The sequence below is a fragment of the Zootermopsis nevadensis genome, unplaced genomic scaffold (assembly GCF_977971745.1).
Source record: "Zootermopsis nevadensis isolate Lab colony 2312 unplaced genomic scaffold, Znev_1.0 Znev_ptg000030l, whole genome shotgun sequence".
Classification (NCBI taxonomy): domain Eukaryota; kingdom Metazoa; phylum Arthropoda; class Insecta; order Blattodea; family Termopsidae; genus Zootermopsis; species Zootermopsis nevadensis.
Window position 1 is genome coordinate 3,207,175 of NW_028259162.1, and position 26,208 is coordinate 3,233,382.

The 26,208-nt window shown below is 39.1% G+C and overlaps 2 protein-coding genes across 4 annotated transcripts in view; one reads left to right on the forward strand and one right to left on the reverse strand.

Moving 5' to 3' along the window:
* Positions 1–26,208, reverse strand: part of LOC110841265 (uncharacterized) — a 71,177-nt gene that overhangs the window by 40,474 nt on the left and 4,495 nt on the right. For both annotated transcript variants that reach the window (XM_022086655.2, XM_022086654.2), the window contains exon 2: positions 13,510–13,623. In XM_022086655.2, coding sequence (XP_021942347.2) covers positions 13,510–13,623 — 114 coding nt within the window. The remainder of the gene's footprint in view (positions 1–13,509; positions 13,624–26,208) is intronic.
* Positions 1–26,208, forward strand: part of LOC110841293 (uncharacterized) — a 265,608-nt gene that overhangs the window by 10,023 nt on the left and 229,377 nt on the right. The window lies entirely within an intron of this gene.

A 26,208-nucleotide genomic window follows, 5' to 3' on the forward strand; every position in this document is an offset into this window, starting at 1 on the left:
CCAAGAACGTATATGAACAGGTCCCAGTCCGAGAAAAGGATGGAAGGATCCTGTTCATATGGACCTGTCGTCAGACAGAACACTAAATAAATAATAAAATAGTACTCAAATCAAAAGGTATCAGGTCACCGTAACAAGCCACAAGGAAGGCCTAAGACTTAGAAGGTTGATCATGTCAGATCAAAGGAATTACGATGGACTGGACATGTAGCTAGGGCAGGGGAAACAAGTTGTACATAATGATATTAAATTGTGGATTCACATAAGTCTTTCTTGTTACAAGAACGAAAAGTTGCGATGTGCAACTGTATATGTGTGTAAATATAACCCTAAGACCACTTAATTAAATACTGAACCTTGTGGAAGTGTTAACCTTATAGGAAGCGACGATTAGTTGCAGACTGTGTATATAGAAATCGATTCCACATTTGGGCCCGGCGTATTTAATATGCGCATTTGTCTAATAGTTTCAGTTTCTACATTCAGCAATAGCCTGTAGGCCTATTAGACGCATGGATCACCAATATTTTGTAACTGTATAAGCCTTTAAGATTAATTACGCAAGCTTTTGGCCAGCTTTTCCCCGCTCATCATTCGTTTCTGAAATACCATTCAGTTTCAATATTTTAAAATAGTTGTACGTTTACTCTGTTCTGCAGAGGGGAGGAATTTTCCGCTAATCCATGTTATAAAGATGCCTGTGTTCTGGGATGTTATGCCGTGCAGTATGGTATAAATATACCGACGTTTCAAAGGTGTTTGTCTCCATCATCACGGCAATGTTGGAGGCAGCAAACACATCTGAAACGCCGATAAACTTCTACGAGACTACTCTGCGAATAATTGTAAACGATAAAGCCACAGGAACCATGCAAATAACGAGAGATAACGATTGTAGAAGCCCGAAGACATGCAGAGGCACTCGCATGTTGCTCAGAGGGGGCTTGTCTGTCAGGGACTCGAGAATTTTGTTATGGGGGTCTCGAACTGTTCTATTGCATGCATGGCGATGTACACCGTTGAGTTTCCATGGATAATTTATTCTCTCCACATTGCACGTTGCAACGTGTCAGAATCCACTTTTACAATGAGTGTATTCCGTTTTTGACGCAGTGGAAAATATAATTCCCTCTGGACATTTTTGTGTGAACCGTGTTCAATGCAACGTTATTGACAAATATGTTTAATTTGCAAGCACTTTCCTCTGTATGATATTAATTGAATTGGATTATATTCTATTAATTTATTGAAGAATTTAATATATATATATCCAAGAGCAAATATGGTGGTTGTTTAGTTTTGTGGTTATCTTGTTTATGCACGTCAGTAGCTCTTTCGTGTAATTTTAATTTAAGTTTTACTATAGGAGGCACTACATTAATATTTAATAGTTTTGTCATGTTATTTAATGAAGTCTAAAATACTGGGGAGGGAACTTAAACTGAGAATCTATAAAGTTCTGATAAGACCAGTAGTCACATATGGATGTGAAGCCTGGACATTAACTAGCTTTGATGAGCAACGACTTTGAATATTTGAACGCAAAATATTACGAAAAATCTATGGTCCGATACAGAATAGTGATGGCTCCTGGAGAATTAGGATGAATCATAAACTAGATTGTATCATACAGGGAGCAGATATCGTGAGGCTAATCAAAAGCAAAAGGTTAGCCTGGCTTGGCCATGTTGCAAGAATGGAAGGAAAGAGGGTAACTAGAAGAGTGATGGAATGGAGACCGATGGGAAGAAGGATGAGAGGGAGACCACGGAAACGATGGATAGACGACGTGGAGGAGGATGTGAGGACGATGGGAGTGAAGGGATGGAGAAGAATTGTGAATGATAGGGCAGAATGGAAAAAATTCATCGAACAAGCTAAGACCCACACAGGGTTATAACGCTATAAGAAGAAGAAGAAGAAGAAGAAGTTTTGTCATGTTGGGGCATTAAAATTTCGTATCGTTTTATAGCGTGGTACAATAAGAACCTCGCGGAAGAACTTACGATTCCAACTTTCATCAAATGTTGCAACCCACTGTGTGTTCGCCGATACAATATAGGTCATATGGCGAGGCTAAAAGAAACTTTAAATTGATAATTATGCAATTTACTGAACCATTTCTGTGAACAATTCCCTTCACTTACATAAACTCAAATGAGCACAGTTTTTTTATAAGGAGATATTCGTTCAGAGAAATTTACACTGCCCACCCTACTAAAATTACACCACAGTTGTTATTTTATATTTGAATTCTAATTTTTTTTTTCTGACTACGGACTTAAAGACAATATTCTGAACTGAATGATACGAAACATTCACCGACTTTAAAATTCTCTTAATTTCTTCATTAATGCAGTTTATTTTGTTTCTTTAATATTTTAATATTTTCCGTCAAATCACAATTTTAATAAGATAATAAAATATTTAAAATATCATTTCACGTTCCGCATCGAATGATATTTTAAATATTTTATTATCTTATTAAAATTGTGATTTGACGGAAAATATTAAAATATTAACCTAATTCACAATATGACGCAAATATACTACCTTTTGTTTCTTTAGTTTATAAATATCTGTACTCTGTCATATTCGAAGCGTTTGTTAGACGTGCCTGTTGTGACGTTGGAATTTTGTTTTGAATTCTACATAATGCACCAGAGTATTATAGAAATCCCAGATTTGCTTGCAAAACCATATTTCTTCTCGTCCCACCAACATTAATACTGCATTATTTTAAATCTACTGGCGGCGTTTACCACTCACATGCAGTTTCCCCCTCGCAACAAGTTAATACTGGATTATTTGAAGTTCCACCAGTATTTCTGATTCCCGTCCCCTGTAACGTGCATTCCCTACCCTTCGGTAGCGGATGCTGGTGATTACATGGCGGATATGCAGTGACATCTGTTAATGACTAAGTCTAATTAATCGGAGCGAACCACTCTTTGCGAGAACCCCCTCACTGTGCTGGGGCACATGCACCCCCCCGCGAGCTTGAACCGCTGATTGGGCTAGGGGTGGATATTATTGGTAAATGCAGCCATCAGATGCAAACATTCCGCGTGTGTGTGTGTGTCAATATGCAATGCAATACCTAGACCAGTGGGATAGACCAGCGGTTTCAATAAATGACAGTGCCAGGGAGATGCGTGATCGAATCCCTGTGTGTCTGACGGCCATTGCTACTAGCACATCGCCCTGTGACTATCTTGTGGGGCACATACACTACCTATATGCAAATTAAGGTTTATTTGGAAAAACTGGAGCCCTGGGCGCAGACGGGCAGTTCATTTTGAAAATGGATATTAAATATTGAGTGTGAACTAGATTCATGTGGCTCTAGCTGGGGACGGGTGGTTGGCTTTTGTGAACGCGGCAGTGAACTTCCCACTGAACGCGTGGAAATTGTTGACCACCTGAGCGACCAACAGCGTCCTTAGGAAATTCTCTTTTGTGCAGGTGTTGTAGTTTGTGTGTAATGGAATCCAATGACTTGAAGACGCGAGTGGAGTTATTTACCGAAACGTCGTGTGTTTTACAGCTTGGACAATGCACATGTTTCGACATCATTGATGTGTAATGAAGCAACCGTTGTCGCAGACCTTCAGCGTTGTCGAGAGAGGGGGGAGCAGTTAGTTAATTGATTCTATCTACTCCCTCCATTTCTTAAGACTTGATAAGCCAAGGGCAGGGATGTACAACCTGATTTTCCCCGTTTACAGTCTCGCGCTTGTTGCCACAGACAGGACAAGAACGCGTTTCTTACACAAATGCTTTTCATACTGTGGTGTGTGATGGACGGAGTTTGTGCCAAACATTGGGAAGTAATCTTTCGTATTTGCGAGGTTCCGCCAGATTCGATTCTCAGTCCAAAATCTGGCCGCGCTGAGGTTTTCCTTTTTCAGTTCCGTCTGCAAAATACTGGCCTTTGCGCTTGAGAGGGCGTCATTAAATAAAATATTCTTGCTATTTTATAATAGACTTTGGCCTACTGTGTCACTGGATGACTGGCTGGATAATCGATATCTGAGCAACAGAGTAGGGATAAGATCTGAATAGCTTGTGGTTCTTAGTAGCACAAACGCTGGGATCGCGGGTTTGAGCATCTCTCGACGATTCAATACGTATATATCCCCGGTTCCGTGTTCTGGATGTGAACAGGCCAGAGGGTGATTATTATTATTATTATTATTATTATTAATAATAACAACAATAATAATACATATTGTGAGTAAACGTATGCGGACAATTAATCCTTCCATAATAAAAACTGATCATTGTCTCTAACGAATATAAAATCATATTTTATGCTCTACTTTCAGGCGTTGTGCTTACAAATATTCTGCATAAAACTCTGTACCAAGTGAAAGTAGCTTATGTTTGTAATTGTAAAGTGGTAATTGGTCACCCTTATTCAAGGGCAACATGGGGCCAACGTCTTGAGCTGTTTGTTCCACTCTTATCTTGCCCTTGCAGTCCGGATGTCGACAATCTGGGATCCTGTCCTCGTGTTTAATTAATTTGAACCATTGAAATAAATTTTATCCGTTCTTTTGTATTGTTTGGAGGCATTATCTCTTTGCACTGATATATATAGGTGTAATCCTTAAACACGACTTTATGGAAGCTTGTTCATTTTATAAACATTATTTCTTACGCAGACACTTTCGCAATGATGATGATGTCAAATAAAAATGGACAAGATTAATTTAAATATCCAGTCCCTACCGCAAAGAAAACACAAGTTGTTGCCATTACCCTGCAAAAATCATTTGGTGGAAATTCCTGTTTGCACTGAGAATTATATGAAACCCACAAATTCAAAATGTAGGACTACTGATTGTTAAAGTACGTGGTACATATATTAACCACTCGGCTTTTAAAGCATAAATGGGAGTTTAATATTAAAACGAATTTTAAGGAAATCGGGTGGGAGGCTGTGTACTGGTTTCATCTGGCTTGTGAACCTTCAGGATCCATAATAGGTAAACAGTGTCTTGACTAGCCAGCGACTGTCAGCTTCTCAAGAAGGAATATTTGTTCCATGGAATTGATTAATGTGAATGTTTAATATATTCCGTGCGAAATAAGATCATGTGTGATTTGATTTGTGTTGATGCATTTAGGTATATTTTAATTTTCCATCTCTTGGACATATGCGCGTGGGACACCCCTGCTTTAGTTTACTGCCGTTTTGCCCATCCCTGTTCTGACGTAGTGTATCATGGATGCCATGTTCTGAAATTTATAAGAAAGCTAGGAATCTGCAGACACGCGCGACATGTGTTGGATTGTAGTGTAATTCATTCTTTTCACATTTGTAGGCCTACGTCCTGTTTTTTAAAACGAAAATTTTGATATTTTGAAAAGAAAAGTCGGAAACTTATCCCGCCCCGGAGGGTGATCTGGCGGCAGCGAGTATAAACACAATGGATTCATAGGGTTGTCGTGCAAAGTGTAACAATAACGAACCCCCCCTCTCTCCCCTCCCCCTTTTACGCAGATCATGCAAGTGTTTCAGGGTTGCTCCCTTATGCGTGATACCTCCCCCCCCCTGCCCACACACCTGAAATACAAGTACATAAGAACATAAAGCGAACTGCATAACAAAAGAAACATAATTTAAGAGCAATTTTAACCAAAAAAAGAATGGGACTAAGTAGGAAGTAAAAAGCCATTTATCGCTGGCTGTTGAGCCTGCGGCCGTGTTCCAGTATAGCGCTTTTAAAAAGAAGGAATAATTTTCTGTTGTTGCAACTGACAAAGTCACTGGAGCAACATAAAACATGTAATAGGCGTATGTTGGACAATAACGAAATTAATCATTTTACCCTCGTTTTATCGGCTAAATTTGTATAAATAACCTACACTGTAACCAGTATCATAATTGTGGTATACTTTGTATGTTTAGGCCGAAAGATAATTTGCATTAATTGACTATAAATTTGCTTTAAGAAATATTTTCTGTCGAAAAAGTGTGTCTGGTTTCCGAAAAATAAATAGGAAGAAGACAGAAATCTTCATACTCGCCGCTGTGAAAACCTCAAGTCTTACAAAGAGGAAGAAGATATATTTTGTTCATTTGTTATAGATTACAAACTATTTAACTACACTAATAACTAAACTGTCTACGTAGCTGCCTGACTAATTCTCTGGTAATAACGTCCCAGGGTTCAACGCCAAGGAATGTGAACATTTGGGAGACCTGGGCGTAGATGGGAGGATAATATTAAGATGAAATTAGATAAATAGGCTGTAAGAGGATGGACTTAATGTACTGACTTATAGCAGGGTCAAATTGTGGGATTTTGTTAAAGCGTTGATGAACCTTTGGTTCCCATAAAAGCAAGAAAAAGCGTTAGGCAGCTGAGTAGTTATCAACTTTTTCATGGAAGAATGCATGTCAGAGCCTACTGTTCACTTAGTTAAATGTTAGTTATCTTAGAAATTATTTTTTAAGGGGGCGTTAAAAATAATTAAATTCGATTTTGGGACTGATTCAGACAGAAATTAAATTCGTCAGTCCAGACATTCCAGGATAATACGTGTAGTGGTCCACTGATATCAGTTAACAAGTCAACAGAACACTTTGTCGTAGTTTGTTGTAAAGTCAAACTGTGTGCAGTTTCGAGGGGTGAGACAGCCGTCCCCTGCCAGACAAAGGCCCAGCTCCGCCCATCCCTCGTACACGTACATGTGTTCCGGTGTGGATTTCCTTTAATCATGTAATACATGTAGGGGCCCCGAGTTATTTAGCGTCTGTTCACCACGAGTGACGTCATGCGGTCTAAACGCTGGACTTGGCTCGTTTTATTTTCCTTCACTTTGTAGCTAAAACTTTTTTATGAACTGATGATACGTCTGTGGGTGATGATTATATTTGCCAATTTGTCAGTCCAGAAGATCGAACTTATTTGTATTATGCCATGAAAGCATAATAATTTAGAACAAAGTATAATTTGTAAATTCTGCTTTGCTGCCAGTCCAGCGCATTAGTATATTTCAAGACAAGTTGAATTTCTTGTCCTGTGTAACTGCACTGTTAAGTCGTTTCAAGGATGATTTATCAAAATTTAATACAGGAAGCCCACGTGAAACGAAATCTTATGATTTGTACTGCCTGTCTGTCTGTATCCATCCTTTCATCCAACTTTCCAGTCCATTCATCCATCCTTCAATCATTTCTTTCGCCCACCCTCCAGTCCATCGTCCACGTACACACACATCCATAAATCAATCCATCTACCTATAAATCCATCAGATTTTTTTCCAAACAGACCTGTCGTATAAAAATGTACACTTCATGTCGACTGCCGACGTCCTTAAAGTCTGCAGCTCCTATTAAATAATTCCCGGATGTCTTCTGTGTATTACAACTTGGGTTATCACGGCTTTGACGGTCTGAAGTTTTTAATTACAAATTTTTAAATTATGTAAATCAATAGAAATAAGTACTTTTTCGGGGCCTGGATTCCAGTATATCGCCACTCCGCAACGTTTGGTAACATAATTAGTAATTTATTCTTAGATATAAAGACATTCGGCGGTGAACAGTGAAATCTATGCGGGGGGGGGGGGGAGAGTGAGTGAGATAGAGAGAGAGAGAGTGTGTGTGTGTGTGTGTGTTGCTTTTCCTCATCCACCTGGAGAGACCTCAGTCGTGACGGAAATTCGGCCGGGATCTGAACTGGGCTCCTTCCTGTAGACGTCTAGAGGGTTACCTGCTCGGAGTTGTTGGGAAGCATAAACGGCATAAGTGCAGACCACTCATTTAAAACAATTACTCGGTGGGACCTTGTTTCAGAGGTAGTCCTTTCTCACGCTTGATCGTCACGTCTCATTGCTGGGCCGATCGTACACTGTACCTGCACACCCATCGGCCGCCTGCCTTTCCTCAGGCTCCTCCAAGGACATCGCTTAGGCTAAATAAACTGCATAATTTGTAGTGTTCGCTAAGTGTTATTAGTGTGATCAATCAAATCAAGGAAGATGAAATGTTGAAGCATATAGCACTCACGAGTTAGATGATAAATGCGCACATTTTTCTTTAATCCGAAGGGAATAAATCACTCGGAATATCTAGGCTTAGATGGAGGATAATATTAAAACGAATATTAAAGAAATAATTTTGAAATACGTTGATTAGGACGGGGAACGGTGGAGGGCTTTTGTAAACACAGTAATGCACCTTCAAGTTCCAAGAAAGGTGGGGAATTTGAGTGGCTAAACTTAGATCTGTTAGCTTAAGGTTTTTTTAAAATAACTCTCCGTGTTTACTTTGTGGTGATTAAATGCACTGTCTTTAAATTTAAACGCTGGAACTTATTAACACAATATATCGTGAATCACACTTTGCTCATATGAGCACACCTCTAAGTCCTGTAACGTCTGCCAGTACCTAAGTTTTCAAGGTCTAAGGCGACTAATAATAGTAATACCCCATAATTAATTTGTGATGTTCATGATCTGAAGCCACAGCGAGTTAAAATAAAAATATGAAAGGATAACATCTTCATTATGCGTTCACTTGATTAAAGAAATGCATCAGTCTGTGGACAGTATCCTGCCTTCCATGACTGCATTTTCGTAGTAGGATTCCGTGGCGGAATTCATCTCCCCCACCATATCAGCCACCTGCAGGCAATGTATTTTTTTGTCGTGCTGTAGGGAGATTGTCTCATGTGGACAGGAAACTGCCACGGACCGAACTTTACCGGTGTACCGATAGGGGCCAGTGGAATAAACGGACGTCCCATTTTTTGTTATATCAGTGACGGTACAAGAGGAGTCGACGATCTTTATAACCACACTTTAATGACTCGATTGTTTTACACGTAACTACGTATCGGCGGAAGACACGCACTAGGTTCAGTCCCACGATTTTTGGCCCCCATACGGGATACTTTGTAATTGACTTACAAGGTAATGAATAAAGTTCTCTGCCACGTTGGCTACAGGGCCAGACATTGTTTTACTCAAATTCAGAGTTTTGTTATTTTTTTTTATCCCTTGGATCCTAATGATAGGCGTTAGTAATTCTTGGTGAAGTGACTGATTCATCAAGCCTTGTTCTATAGGAAACAATTTAAGGAGCAGGAAGCAAGTAGTTTTTGACTGTGTTCAATTATTTAAATTTTACGCAGGTCTCACAGTTCTATTAGGGCAGTCAGTTGTTTGATGGGAACACGTGTTGGAAAATGTCCACGTGGGGCTCCGACTTAGGACAGCAGGATATGTCTACTGGGGGTATATAAGGAACTTATCTGAATTTAATAAAATCATAGATATTAAAATAAAAAAATATCAATAGTCAAGTTAATACGATTATCAAGTAATTTTTCCAGCTGTAAGACGTTGGAGAAAGCGGAATTTAGGAAGACCAAGAAAGAGTTGGTTGAAATAAATTGCGTGACCTTGAAACGGGTTAAATAATCCTGAACTTTTTTGAAAATTGTTATTGTTATTATTTTTGTTATCGAGGCATGCGAAATTAATCGAACTACGAGCCAGATAACCGGGAATCGATTCCCAGTAGCGGAGTGGGTGAAGCTAACCGTGCCCAGAACAGCTGTCAGTTGCACTATGTCCTGTCCAGCAGGTACAGTAGTCGGCAAAAAAACTAGAAGCTTGACCTTCATCGTATGCAATTACTGATAAGACAAATACTGACTTCGCTGATAACATCGTGTGATGCACATTATCCTTTCCTTTCCTTTCGCAGAGTGGTTCTTGTGGGCAGGGACAGATTCATTTATCTTGGTAAAATCGGTTGAACTTAATACAACTTTAAGGGCTAGGCACACACTAGCGGTGAAATAAACGCATTGTCTGCGTTTTCTTTTCATCCGGGAGCTGGATTTTGTGGAGACAGATGGCGTGTGCTCTAGGCTGGTAAGTCGAGGTGTGGATTTTTGTTTTGAGACTGTCGCTGTGTGCGTTTTTTGCTAAGAGTAAAGCGTAGAAATAAATTTTGGTTCCCTCCACTTTTAAGTCAAGGGTTTTTGAAAGCCAAATTTCACAAGTTATATTAACACCTGCGTATGTATCCAAAGAAACTATTTAGATACTTCCTTTTTCTGTCGAGTTGGCTCGAGTTCGGCAGTAGAGCTTCACAGACTTCTATCCACAGTTTCTCTGTAGGTTCTGTCACTGTTCTCCGATTTGGCCGAAACGTACATTGCCGGCCTTTTCTCCCATTCAGTTACGCCAAGGTCGGGAAAAGAATGGTCGATGAGCGGCTGTTTCACCGCTCGGGGTTCTTCGTGTTCCGCGGCAACCGAAAATGAAGCATCTTGCGGCAGAAATACCGCACGTGCGTTCGCTTCGTACCGAAACAGTGCGTTCCATCACTGCGGCCCAAACCGCTAGTGCGCGCAGGGTCTAATTTCAGTTTTCGGTTGAGAGCCGCGTAGAATATTTAGTTTTAACCAACGTTTCGGAAAACATTGTAGCTGCCATCTTCAAGGTGGATGAGGTCAGGTCATTACAGAAGGCCTTATGTAGGGCAGTAATTAGGTGAGATGAATCTGCTGGATTAAACTGGCTTAGGATCCTGGCCAATGCAGGGCTTTATTATTAGGTGTGTTGAACCTTAAGGTTCTTCTACCAGAGGTTTAGTTTGTCATGTAGGTAGCTAGTTATATGTTTAGTTAACAAAACAGTCTGCAACTTAGACAACCGGCTATGGTTGGTTATCTCGTCAGTCAGTCGGTTAGCTAGTTAGAGCCGTGGCAGGGTCTTCCATGCCGTGCCTTCCGAAGCGTGTAGCCGAGAAATGCCTGAATCATCATCCTCTGTCCCCCCCTCGAGTCCTGCTTTGTCGGCTCATCTGCTGCTGTATCGTCCTTGTTCCCTTGCAACCGCGAGACGTGAAACATGGGGCCACGGCAAAACTTATCGCGACAAAGTAAACACTCAATGCATCTTCACAGCTGTATCGTGCATTGCTGAAATAGTTTTGGTTTCGAATGTACCCTATGATGTACTCGAGGAATCCATGGGTACCGACTAAGATTCTGAAGTTTTCGTGGTTCCGCCAAAGTGTCCGGGAAGATGCCAGTATACGGTTCGATCACTTAAACTGTATACTTCAATTCTAAAGGGTTATGACGACTTTTGACTTAAAATTATTTGTTGTCAGGTCCAGTGACAGAGACTAGCTCTTTCTAAGGGACCCAACAGAGTAGGTACCTCTCACCTGAAGACGGAGGCAGAAACAGCCTCCGAAACGTCGTGAATTTAAAAAAATACAACAGACGTTGGGAAAAGTCCTGACAACAAATAATTTTTAGTGTAAACTGTATACTGCCAAATTCGTAAATACCGTACTCACCAAATATGCCATTTCTATTTCAGAGACTGATGAAACATCGTCAAAATTACGTAAATATATTACTTGCTCTACTTAATAATATTCCAAGAGGAGTCACGAAATTGATGCAAAGCCGCACCTGCTACTGAATTAAGTAGTTTCTTTGCCATGGACGCCGGTTGAGACTGCAAACAGCGACACAATGGAATGCGAGGTATTCTGAGTTAAATTACGCAGTGTCTTTGGTAGGATGTCACAGGATGCCTTTAGGAATTACACGGGCACAGGGTGATGGAAAACCATGGACATTGTTTATTGTCTGGTCATGTGAAGCTGGGATACCACAGTCAGCATATTGCCTGGCTAAGGGCTGATCGACCAAGGTTTGATTCCTGCGGGGTTGTCATTGTTTTCTCCGTAACCACGCCCGTACCGACCCTGTTACCCACACAGCCTCCTGTTTGATTTTCTCCCGAGAAAAGACGTCCCCTGCAGGCATCATTACTATTCTGTACGAGGACGAGATAAGATTAGTCGCGGAGAGTGGGTTAATGTTTAAGGATATTGTTGGGTAAGGACTTCGAAATTTGTGAATTGTTTCGAAGTCGGTCATTTTCGGCAGTGGGATGATGTAGTTGACTGATTACACTATTTTCAAATACTTTTCTAAGAAATAATCAGTTTTTATACTCGTTCGTATCTCACGCGTCGAGATATGCAAATGGTTTAAAACTGTAGGACAAAGAAATCAGGTCGGTTTGACTGTATGTTGTTTGCTCCCGTGGTGTTCGTTGTGTTGGAACGTTCTGTGGACTGATTTAGTTGTAAAATGAAGGAGAACGTCTATTAGGAAGTTTAGAAGGCAGGCGCAAAATACTACAGGACCGACCCTCCATGTTCCAATTGGCACAGTGTTATTTCCACAAGTTTCTCTGGCATAGTTTTGCTTTGTATTCTGTAAATATGGAATTAATTTATCATCTGAGTATCAAAGGAGATGAAACATCGCCTTTATTCATTGCTCATTATACACAACACATTCTTCAGAGGCCAGATGCCATGAAATGTATTTGTGTAACGACGGGGTTCAGATCCCGGTACTGGGGTAAGCCAGTTTCCCACCGTGGGTTAACCGCTGGAGAGTCAATCTGACAAATCACCTTTATCTACTTCCCGGTGTTGGAAAGTAAGGAGCCTTGCTTCAGCGCCCTCAATACACCTTAATTGTGCGTCAGTGTCTTAGTTATATAACCATGCATTCTGTTCTGAATAGTTCATATAGTGTTATGGGAGGATGATTTAATATTATTTCTAAGTTCTGTGATGAAACTTTTTTCTATTGCATGTGTTTTTACAGACGTTAGTATACCTAGTGTGAAATGAGCGTGAAACGTCATTATGAATTTTTATTAGGTAATGATCGGGAAGGAGAAAAGCATGATCCGGTTGAAGATATACAGCTTCTGATACTCACTTAGAGAGTCTGAGGAAAATCTTTGCAAACCGCAGTTATGGTGTTTTCCTGGTCGAGACTTGAACTAGCATATCAAGGATAAGCCTAACGCGCAAGCGATTCAGGCATAATTCAGTTAAAATGTTCTGAATCCGAAACACTATACAAAATCACTTGGCTGTCGCAATTGTAAATCGGAGTAGCGAAATTAACACTTGTAAGAACATAACGCACAACGTAAGAATTTTATTGATATCATTGGAATGTAATAAAATAGCTTATAAGCGTGTGAATTTTTTAATATCATTAAACGTGTAACGAGTAGTGATCTCTGATGATGGGCAAATTTAGGCTGAAACGTGTCACAGTAGGAATCAATGACATCAAATAGTTAACGTACCTAAGGGAAAGTTATTTATTGTAAGTTGTGTGAAGACTGAAATAAATTTAAATCTGATAGATCCATAACATGACGCTAAAAGACGGTCTTATTCTTAAAACTTTGCATACCGTCTAGTGTATTATTGTTTGTTTGATTATTTTACAGTCTTCTTCGTTATGTCTAAACATATGGAGAGAAAGAGAGTATTAACTTGTAGAATTTTTACCCCAGCTACTCTCTGGATACAGATAAATAGCACAGTAAATTCGAACAGAGCTGGATACAACGAGTAAGGTTGTCTGTACACACGTGCCAATTACAATGTGTTTATATTATGTGCACATGAAATATACTCACGTGTCTTGGAGCGCGGTTCACGGGGCCCGTCCACCGTCACCTTGATCGCCTTGCTGTACGTAGCGACTTGTGGAGGAGACGTGTTCACGGTGATTGTGATGCTGAAACTCTTCCCTGGAACAAATGCACGCAGTGTACAGACTGGAACGGAGACACAGTTCACACTTGAACAGAGTCACAGTTTAGGTAGAGCCTAGTGGAATTTCGGCATAATTTCAGGACCTTGGCTCTCCAAGTTCAGGGACTTTATTCCATATCAGTCAGACGCTTATGTACAATGTGTGGTGTTTAGTCAAGTGAATTTCATTACACAGATTCGCAAAGCTTGTTGACAGAAGTAGTCTGATAGCACCGACTCGCGATTATCATCACCATCATTATAGCATCTCGCAGGTGACGTCGGTAGCCTTCATGGTCTTTCCTAGAATGAACGTGTAATGCTGTCTTGGTGTCAGTCCGAATCTTTCATCTCCGAAACTACTTGACAGCTTTTTTTATTCCATTTGGTTGTGGACGTATGCCCCGAAATGCCGGATAATTTAATTGTAATTAACTTTCCGACAGATCATTATATCCTCTAAAACAATGGTATTAAATCTGGGGTACGCGAAGACATCTTAGGGGGTACGTGAAATTTAAAAAAATATATATCATTTTATGATAAACACTGAATAATCAGTAATGTAATTTATTTAATTTATCTTAGATGTAGATTATATACTACGTATAACTTGAATTATACACCAACAACTTTGGGGGTACAAAGTTGAAGAGAAATTATATCTGGGAGTACGCGAACAAAAAAGGTTGAATACCACTGCTCTAAAAGACATGAAAGTGAAATCGAAGGTTTTAATAAAAATAAACTGTTTGCCTTTGAAAATTTGGATTATTGGGCCTGTAGACGTCATTTCACACTCACAACTTTTATTACGTACGAAAAATGTGTGTTAATGTTGCAAATATTTATTGAAATAAAAAAAACAATTCTGATAGTGCGTTTAACTTTGAAAGAATAATTTTTACCTCCAAGAAATAACCTTACGGACCAAAGAATTATGCAGATTTTCAAAATATAATTTGTAAAATAAGTTGACTTTATTCCATTTCGGACCGTTTTCTTTCGCAGTTAATTTCTGTCTCAGTTTTGGTTTACCATTTGGCATCTTTGTAATAACAAGAAGAAGAAATAGTTTTAAATATCTCGTTCTTAAGATGCTGGCTTGTGTTCAGATTAGTTAAATGTTTCAGTTCGAGGAATTTACAATGCCAGTCAAACCTCATACGCACTTTATTTCACGGCGTGTTGTTAATAAGCGGTTCATTATTACCACACAATAACTGAGGGTGGGGCGTAGGGTCTTGAGTCAGCAGGATGTGGACCGACAGTGTTTCGTCGCGATGCGTCACGGCGATGTTTTGTAGGAAAGAAGTCCACGCATTTCTTAATGTCTTTATTATTTTCTTAGCGAAGCTAAACTTGATTTTAGCCTAATTTTTTATTTTATAGGGAAATGTAGACTGTTGCATAATGGGTAAGACAGGTTTTTTTAGATTTCAAACGCGTCGTTTGTTGAAGTCTTAGCCTTGGGAAACTGAAATCTCACTTATGGAGGGAAATTCGCCGGTACCAGGATAGAAGGTTATCTAAAATGTTTAGGGATCGTTGTTTTATTTTTTCGAACAGTATGATTCGAAGATGTACGATTATACAAACATGTAAGTGGGATGTTAGCGTACATGGTCTTCAGGTGTTACTGTTCCCTTGTACACTTGTTCTGATACTAGCCCGCGTTGCCTGTTTCAATTTTCTTCCAGTCACTTTGGAATAATTTGCACACGACCTCCTTCGTATATTACGTTTATTTTATTGTAAATGAACACCCCTCTGCTCCCCCCCCCACTTCTGCATTTCTCTCCTGCACTGCTGTATGATTTACGAGATGCAATAAAACAGAGCTCGTGGTTTCGACTCATCTCAAGCTCTCCTTCGTCGATTCTGGCTTCGACCCGACTTGCAGAGTTCGGAAGTCGGCCCTTGTATTATCACTGAACTTCCTTTCGGAATTTCACAAGTTTTTGCTCGCTTCAGTTATTAATTTACCTGCCAGTTGTAATAGACATATACGAGGCTCGTCCACAAAGTAAGTTTCCCTGGGGCCATTTACAGAAACAAAACACAATTTCATGGAAATATTTATTGCAACAGATACAGCAAGTGTCCAGCTATTTTTCAACATATTCGCCACCGGAATTGAGACATTGGTCATACCGTGGGACCAACTTTTGAATACCTGTGTCGTAGAAGTCTGCCGCCTGGGATTGGAACCACTGTGTGACAACCATCTCCGCCTCTCTGTCATTCTCAAAACGCTGACGCTGACCGGACAGGAATTTCTTGAGGTGTAGGAAAAGATGGAAATCACTGGGAGCGAGGTCCGGGCTGTAGGGTGGATGATTAAACACCTCCCAGCTGAACTCCTGCAGGAGACTTGCTGTCCGTCGAGCCGTGTGCGGCCTAGCGTTATCACTGACCGCACTTCACAGTCGGCGGGAGCTGGAATAAGAACCTCCATCTTCAACAGCTGCAACGATGCTACTGTGAGAACGCGGGAAGTGCCGTTAGTGCATGCGCCATGCTACGTCATTGCTCTATCACGTACGCACAGTCGCTTCGCGCAATATAAGGTTTGCTAGCTGTGGGACGAGTGGGAAACTTAATTTGAGGACGCGCCTCGTAAAAGCCTAAGGATAAGAGATGGCCTTGTGCCTGGCAGTATGATGATGATGATGATGATGATGATGATGATGGATTTCCGAGACATCCATTGCGGACGTAACTGGCAGGAATGCGCCGAGATTTTTTCGTGGTTTTCTTCAGTCTGTCTAGGTAAATGTAGGAACATTATATTGTAATGCAGTGTTTCTCAACCGGGAGCGCGTGAGTTGTCTTAAGAAGTCCGCGAATTGAGTAGATACTACAATTGTATTTTTCTGATGTCATATTACTGAAGTTTTAAGCTTTCTACATCGCATATTTTACTCTCACATTGCAGCTAATTGTGGCTAGATAATGACACAGGAATTAAATTATGTTCGTGAACTTATATTGATGTTCTTACATTGATTTCGTCGAATTTATTTATTTAAACAAATAAAATTAGTGTACTACATTAGGACTAAAGAAATTTTGAAGTCGCAGGTATCAGTGCAGTTTCTGGGTTTGTGTTTAAGTAGATTTAGTTGGTTATAAGCCCCGAAAATGGTATGGGTGGTGTATTGTTCGTGGAAATCCTTGAAGCACAATGTTGCGAAGCCAGTAAACCCGTCTCAGTGTGATTGATTTAGCAGCAACTCCCTCGTAAAGAGGCTGTAACCGCTAATTGATTCCATCCCATATACACAGGCTATCCCAGAAGTCGTAAAGCAGGTCCGCCAGCCAACGTGTCTTTAATGTGATATAAATGTCTGCAATTATGCGCGACCTACGACCTTACAGAGCGGCTATCCGGGTGGCCATAGCTTATCGAATCGAATGGTCAGTACTCCCATTTAGTGTTTTGGATGTCCTAGGTTCAGATTTCGGCCAGAACACAGGCTGTTCTGACGTGTGTCTGCCTTGGTTTTCCTCAGTCATTCCATTCGAATGCCAGGATAGTCACCTGAGTTACTGCACTACCATTCGGCGCTAACTTTGTAGTCTAACTTATTGGCAGCGTCGGTAATGTAAGTCACGAACAGAAGTGTGAAATACATTGTCAGTAGTTTGAGGTTCGATTCCTGGCGGGTGAAGCGAACTTTTAATTTTTTTTCTGTTGATGAATGGGAAGACAATTACTGCGACAATAATGTACTAAAATTTGTTAGTTTGTAGCCGGAAAGAGGGAAGGTAAATATTCTGAACTGAGTAGCAAAAAGAATTTCTCTAATTTAATTTTATCTTAATTTTGTAGTGTTTTTGCTCAAAAAATTACAAATTTCCACAGGAATATTAAAAAAAAAAACTCTTTATATAAATTCAGCACAGAATTTGTGTTTTTTGTGCATAACTATAATGATTTTAAAGTTTTCCCATTTTTCGCATTAACGCACGTAAGCACGTAACCACCCACACACACGAATTATGGAACAGAATTTTCCTTCAGCTGTCCATAATTATTCAGCCAGTCAAAAAATTTCCAGCTTATGTTGGACGATGAAGATTAGTCAATGTCGTCGTTAAAGCTTACAGGTGAATTATTTTCTATTTCAATCCAATTAATATTTTCATAAGTTATTTAAGAAAAAACAATATTAATATTACCCTCCCATCTACGTTATGAGTCTCCCAACCGCTATCTGTCCATCAGATTTTGCAACCAAATTTTTTCAGTCATTCCTTAGTTCTCTTATGAATTCTGTATGTCTCGAAAAATGTACAATGCACAACGTAACTGCAACACAGCTATGAAATGCTTGGTAAATTATTGGTTGACTTCGGATAAAATATTGAATCGCATTAATGATGTAGTTGTCAGGTTATCAGAAAACTCATGTATGAGACGTACAGCAGAAATGTAATTGTCCCATATTTGTTCATTAGAGTGTTTTTGTTCGTAGTCTGTTTTATTCTCACGAGCTGATTACCCAATTACACATGTGACTCCAACTAACTGTCTTGTAACTATTGTGATTGACAAATTAATCACCAGTTAGTGGACGGTTTACTACGTAACTGTATAATTTTTTTTTAAACTCTTTGAGTAATTAGTTGCTATGTTAATTAACAATTCGATTTGTTCACTTATAAAATACAGAAATATTAACTTTTAATAACGAAATATTATTAGAAATATGTGATGCATCGTTTTTAGAAACCTAGAGCAACCAAAACACGTGGTTGTCAGTGTATCCGATGGACAAACAATAGTTTCCTTTGCAGTATATATTTTTTTAACTCTTACTACAAATTGGACATCTTCCTTATGTTACGCCTATTTCGTCTTGAACATGGCTGTACAAACTGGACGAGTTTTATAGCCATTTTTCATTTACGACCGACTTGGCTTCAGGACTTCCAGGACTTCATAAAAATACGCTTTAAAATATTATTTTTAACTTTAACCTGACGAGTGGATAACAGGTAGCGGTGATGTAGTTCATACTTTGTTGCAAGATTATAGTATTCTTAGGCATAGGGGACTCAAAAAACAGATACCCTGGACGGGGTTTCTGTTATCGGGGTTACATGAACCCATAATCCAATTGGGGCTTGGTTGTTTCTTTCTTTCTTTCTTTCTATACCGCGAAGTTTACCTTTCTCAGTATGAGACACATGGAAGAATGCATGAACTAAAAAGGAAGGAAAGGCATGATAGTTGAAACGAATACGGGTAAGAAGCGGAATGGGATAAAAAAGACGAAAGGAAAATAGTTTATTTATTCGTGGTTTACTTAACGACGCTGTCAGCAGCTCCTCTGAGGCCTACTTAACGTTTAATGATGGGCTGAGTAATGAACGTGAAGGGACATGGAAGGAAGCGACCGTGGCTTAATTTAAGATATTATCCCGATATTTTCCTGGAATATCTGAGGACTAACAATGAAATAGACATATTTTCTTAGGTTATGTTGAGACGAGTGGGCAGTAAGAAGTATAAATAACATTTTCATTGGAAGTTCTTTTTGAACTAGACCATTAGTGATATAAAAATAAAGTGGGAGATAATTTTGAAATATAAATTATGTTTTGGAGATGTGAACTGAAATAAAGCAATTTAGAATGACCTCCATTGGTGGCTTTAAAATCGTGACGAATATTAGAGTTACTTAACAACATGCATTTATCAACAATATTTCGAGGAACACACAGAATGATGAGTACAGTATATCCTATAAATATGGTAAGTGTGGATTAACTTTTTGAGTTTAATGTAGTTATGTATAGACTTTCTATGCGCCGTGTATAACACACAACATATTGTACACACCTATTGAAAATCGATTATTAAACGGACGACAGCTTTCCAAATATTGGTGTGTCCTATAAATATTTGATAAGACACATCACATTACGTTATTTTATATACAGCGATAGAGAATCTGCTCTGTTATCATATCTAAACATGTCCTCACGGCCATCAGGATTGTTGATAAATACAGTAGTCAATGTGGATGTCGTGGCGAGAAGAAAAACTCCCTACTCGTCCCGAGAGTCTAAATCCTGTCGTCCCGACTGGTAATCGTGGTGGTGTTTCTGATAGTAGCCTAGGGATAAGTAAGGTATTTTTATTTTTAGCACAACATAAGCTAAGAGCACACATAGGCGTCCTTATGCACGAAAACGAGGCAGATATAGGAAGACGTGCGGAAATACACACATCTAACGTTCAAAATGAGAGATGCGTAGAATTTAAGTTCGTGAAAAATTTCCTGTATTTCATTCGTCAAACTGTTTGATACCAAGACACCTCTGAGAAACATTTGATATACCGGTGTTCTGATGAGGTTTGACTTTCGATATGTCGATAAAAATTCGCGCCGTTTTAAATTATTATAGTATCATAAATTACATAATTATTTTTGATATCTCTGGAAAATAAAACTGTCATTCTGGAACATTCTTGCGAAATATATTATCAGACTAATTAAGAAAATATATTTTAATAAACATGTTTTACTGTAAATATATAAATTTATTTTTTAAAGGAAAATTATGTTCATAAATCAGTGGAATATCTAGGAATGCCTGTGATATATTAAGAATGACGTGGAAGAACGTGAAGTAGATGGGATAATGATAAAAAAATTCTTAGTAAAAACAGGACATAAATGTATGGGCTGGATTCAGCAACTGCGTAATAGTGGAATTTTGTGAAAAATAAAATGTATCTTCCAATTCCTTTAGGACACGGGAAACTTCTTAACCAACTGAGAAAAAAAATCCTTTCAAGAAATAGTTTGAACCACGTAATTAGTAAAGTATTCCTGCCATTGACGGTGACTGCAGCTAGAACTACGTTATTTGTCATAGAGGGGAGATGGGATGTGTGACAGACAGACAGAACGCTATGCTGCTGCTGGACAAATGACAGGAATAAATCCCTGCCGTGCGGTCAGTTGGACCAATAATTGCAGCAGATCATTATTAATGAACAACGCTGGAATATCGCTTTTCGCATCGGGGAGTCACCGGCTACACTCCATACCAAATAACAAGTAGAGCTCTCTCACGCGACAAGCAATTTTGTTTTGGAACGTTATTGAAATAAAAGGGGAGCTTTTGTATTTTCAACCATAAGCCGCATGGGGTCAATGTGTAATAGCTTCATTATATTTCTGATGTACCATTTTTATCGACGTATTATTTCACAGAATCTCATGATTCTGTTGGCAGGCCACGGACTCACAAATTTTTGGAGGGAGAGAAGTATTAAGCCATGAAGCAATAATTTGTAAAACAAACTTTCATTGATATACCCTACACCTTTCAGTTATGTTTACACATCGCTTCGAACTTTTATCCGTAATTATACGTATTTGCTACGGTTAACATTTGATTGATTATTCAGTTATTATACCACCCCAAAGCAATTTTGTAGAATGATGTAGACGGGTCGAAAATAATGCATGACGAAGCTGCCATAACATATTTTAAGTTACTATTCCGAAACATGCTTGAAGGGCCTGAGTATTACCACGAAAAATCTAGTGATATCCAGTGTCCGACTCGGATTCTAAGTCTGTGTATCCGGAATGGAAGTCATAAGCATAATGATTATGCTAATCGCTCTGAATTTTTAATTTGTGATAAACACTGCTGATTTTTTATTTAATTTGCAGTTTTTACGCTCAACAGTTGGGGAAACCCTCATGACGGGGTGAGGACTCAGCCCTGGGGTTCAAATTTGTGGCATTGGTGGGATTTCCCTCTTGTCTGATGGTTGAACATTGTGTAGCCCAATGTGAGATCTGCGGTTCAGTGATTTGAGATTTGATGTTCTCACGTTTGGTAACCCCTTAAGGACTGCTCGGCGCTACAACCCAGAATACGGACATCTTCGTATTCACCGCCGTGGAAACCTCAGATCCTACAAAGTTACTTCAGTACCAAGGCTCTGCGTTACGAAAGAATATGGGGGACCGAGAAGAAAATTTGGCCATTTTAAACTTCTTAATGGATTCAGTTGAGTGGTCAGCTTTACGCTTCGTCTGATATATCAGAAAGGATACAGCACACTCTTACGTATAAAGGATCCTATTTTTATTAACTTTTTTTATTTAAAAATTTATATCTTAATTGCGTCATGTTTGTGTTTTATTGATACAATATTTTATTTTCCGTCTATACACAAACTTAAAATAATGTTGTTTAAAATTCCTTAAAATTATAACATTTTCAGTAGATACTGTATCTTGTTACATTTTGTATTGACGACATGTTTCGATGTGTATTACATCATCATCAGGTCTATCAATTTTAAAAACTGTTGCACATCTTGCGTTGCGTATATTGATTTGTTTGATTTTACGTCTCTTCCTTTAAATTTGGAGGTTGTGCTTGGATGTTTTATATCGGGTTGTAAGTGATGTGTTGTGTGTCCGATATTACGAGAAGGTAGAATGTTATAATTTTAAGTAATTTTAAACAACATTATTTTAAGTTTGTGTATAGACGGAAAATAAAATATTGTATTTAAAAATTTGTTTAAAAATTCTGTTGTCCCCTGCGCACGCGTATCTGTGCAATATTGTACGCCTCCTTGCTTTTGATGCTGACTTGTTGAAGGTAAAAGTTTGTTGTAAAAGTAGTCTGGCTAAAGACGTGAGACGTTGTATAGATTTTGTGTACATCGTTACATAAACGCTGCATTCAGTTGTAAAGCCATAAAGATATTTTGTTGTTACGATCTGAGTTTCATATAAAGGAAGATTTATACTGGAACGATGTTTCCCAAAATTAAATTCGGAAAACCGTAGTACGAATTTTAAATATTATCCACTGAGCTCACGACACGACTTCTTATTTTGCGTTCAGTTTATTCTCGCAGACAACGCATTAAAACAATATATAACCCGACAAGTTATCTTTATTTTCGTTTGAGATATTTTTATAGATTTTTGATATGAAATTTATGTTTGGATGTAGGCAGTTTCTCCAAGTATAAATATTACAGAAAGAATCGTTCAACATTTCTTTTTACGGATGGTACCAATTACACCACTGGATGTCAAAAACCTTTGGATAATAAATGAATCGAGAGCTTGAAAACGCTGTGTTGTTACAACAACCGCCACCTACTGGCCCAGTTGCACAGAAACACGTGTAGTTAGAGGGTAATCGCAAGTTGGGTGTGGGGTGGGGTGGGGTGGGGTGGGGTGGGGATGGGTGACAAGTGAGTAAGTAGCCTCTAGGGCACTAACGAGCTCACATGATGCACCGCAGTGCGTTGCAGCTCCCCTCTCGAACAGGGTTGATATCACCAGATTGAATTTCGGCCAAGTTGATATCCAACTAACTACATGCAACACATTAAATGTATAGAAAATTTCACTCGCTCAGCTGGACAGGATATTTTATAAGAGCCTAGTACCTGTTCCTGTCTTGGGCCACTTGAATCCAATCTATTACATCATATTTATTTGAAATCCATTTTAATATTATCCTCGAATCTACTACTAGGTCTTCTCCTTGGACTTTATGATTAAAACCTTGTATGTATATTGCATAAGCGCGTTATTTCTCGGCGTAGATTGGGAATGAAATACAAACGATCTCGGAATATCATACCACGCGACGCTGGCAATCCGAAGGCGAGGTAGTCTACTTTCAGAAATTATTTGTAGATGGTACTGTGGACAAATGTCCTTGGGTTTGGGGACATTAGTTTTACCTATGATATTCAACGATACCTATCCAGTGGTCATGACTCTGACAAGCTTTCGAACGAGATAAATTGATAAGAGATGTTAGCGTGTGTCGAGTTTACCGGTTAGTAACGCTGCACGAGTTCTGCTATTATGTGTGTGTGTGAGGGCAACACGAGGTTCTATAAGCACAGACTTGTTATTTACAGAAAAATCTTGAGGCGTTTTGCCCAACACCCCAACATTGTCCAACTCATTCATAGAAATTAGTAATAAGAAACTTATTTTATTTATACATGAACTCTTATATACTTTTTTAATATTCCGGCCGTGTTATGTTAAACAAAGGAGTGTTATATACATATAAACACTATTTAACACATCCCCCATATCCCTGCCTTATTTAGTTCAAATGGAGATTGTTATCAGGAGCAAATCCTTAATGTTTTATCGTCCCGGTCCGAGTCGTCTGATAGAAGTCTACCAACGTTTCGGAGGTACTTACTGCCTCCATCATCAGGGCTATTCTACTGAAAGAAACGCCTTTTTTGACACAAAAAGGGAAATGGAAGTTTATTCTGTGTTTCTTACGTTGCGTTGGTAATAACACGGCCACATTGTGGCTAGCATATTTCTGTATTAAGATGAAATAGCAGAATAGTTTGAAGAGAACGAGGTGATCTATACTACCTGCATATTGGGAATATGTGCAGTGCGTGTTTAAGGTTTGTAATGATATTCATTATTGCGTTCCCACCCTTGCAGCGCGTGCGCACAAACACACAAACCACTCTCAGAATCACAGAATCGCCTGCACCCCGTTTGTCACCCTTATAACCTTGCTGTACTCCGATACAGTCGCGACTTCACAAACATGTACACTCACTTAATTAATTTGGTGTTCAGATGTTGTATCGATTATTATTTCATCACTTTGATGGACTATCAGACAGATCTATGACACAGAAATTTCTGACTTATGACCACAATTCCTTCCTTAACGTATTTAACAATTTTTTAGCTAATAACAAAGACGAGCCACTGAAGTGCATTGAGTTTAGTTCAGTTCCCAGCTTCTCGGCTGATTTCTGTGACACATTAATGCTTGCCTCTCATACGGAACAAATACCAGAACTTCCAAACGGTCTCTTGCCTTTGCGAAGAAAATTGATTATGTGTTTCCTGTTTCCCCCATGCGTGCCGTATGTTCCACCGTTTGTTCATCGCCTAATTACAGTTAAGTACACCTATTAATACACTTACAGGGGGGTAACGAAATATTAGTAGACTATTTAGGCTGTTTAGGTCTGTCTTAATCCCTGATCGTCTGGAAACTGATTAATGATAATTTCTTAGATATACTTAAATTCTATTTATTTCTTATAGCGTATTTAATGACTCCTTTTCAACTGCGCGAATCGGTTTTGTGGCGACCAATGGGAATGCGATAAGTCTAATGAATCGTGACTCTAAAGTATAGCGGAATGAAGACAGTGTGGCCTGTTTTAATTAAGGAAATCTTGCTGTCTTATCACTTACGTGGCCGGAATGAGGAAAACCATTAGAACTTCGACCTGGACAGTCGTCCTCAGGGCCGAGAATCGAACGCGGGACCATCAAAATACGAGCTAGGAGTAACTTGTTAGCTATACAGACACGTTCTGACATATTTGAATAAGCCGTTACGTGTTTTAATGTTCGCCTTTTCTTAAGAAGAGGTCCATGATTTGTATTCCTAAAATTGTTTAATTTCAGATTTTGTTTTTGTAAAGCCTAAAAATTGAATGGCTTATGTGAAGATGTTTCGAATCGGAAAAGCTAATAAGAGATGCCAAATTGCTGGGAAGTTGGTAAACTTCTACCAGATTACACGGCGATACAACTCAGAAGACAGCCATCTTTAAATGTCTGAGATTCTGAAGGCAATTACTTGGATGTAAAAAATTAGACTGTCAAAGAAATGCTGATATGAGGGACAGACAGAAGCATGCTAGATGAAATTTAAAGATACCAGAAGAACTGGAAAGAACACGTATGAAGGTTGCAAGAGAATTCCGAAATTAGCGCTTAAATGTCAGCCAGTGAGAAAACGAATACAGGACATCGAAGGAAAATACGGAAAGATCAGTTCTTGGAAGGGAGTTGAAGAACCCCGGTTTAATAAGCCTGATTAATACCAATTAAAGAAGGAAGCCTATTAATTAACGTCCAGTCGATTCGGTATGGTTAGTGTGGACACTATTGTGTGTCTGATACTGCGCGTTCAGGAGACTGAATGGAGTAGTTGGCTGACCCTCCGTTGGGCGTTTGTAGTGACCAGCTATTAGCAAATTGCAGGCTAAGCTGCTGCAACCAGATGGCGTCGCGACCATGGTGGTGCGTGGCCCTAACGCAAGTATATGTTTGTTTTGGGGTGGGGGAGGGGGTCAAACACCTGCGAACCACCCCCTACGAGCCGACTAGATAACCTCGTCTTTATTCCCACAGAAGTTGAAAACAAATTGACGTTATAAAAATTGGTATGTTCTGGTGAAACGCACTGGCCCACGATAATTGGTTTTGTACTTTGGTACGAGAATGAATATTAATTTTGAAAAAATGGAATGATTTTAGGTTTTCTTCATCAGACGATTTTGTAAAAACACTATTCTTCCGCATTTTTTCCTGCTTCATAACAGAATGTGGCTTTTAGATAAACATTTTCGTAATTTATTCATAAGTTTGAAGAGGGAATCGAGGCTGAAGACTAACTGTCTCTTTAGGCGAATTTGTTCCTGACGAGGGTTTGTGCTCAAGAGGGCAACAAGTAGAAAGTATACTTATAACTACATTAGGATCAGATTCAGTTTGGGA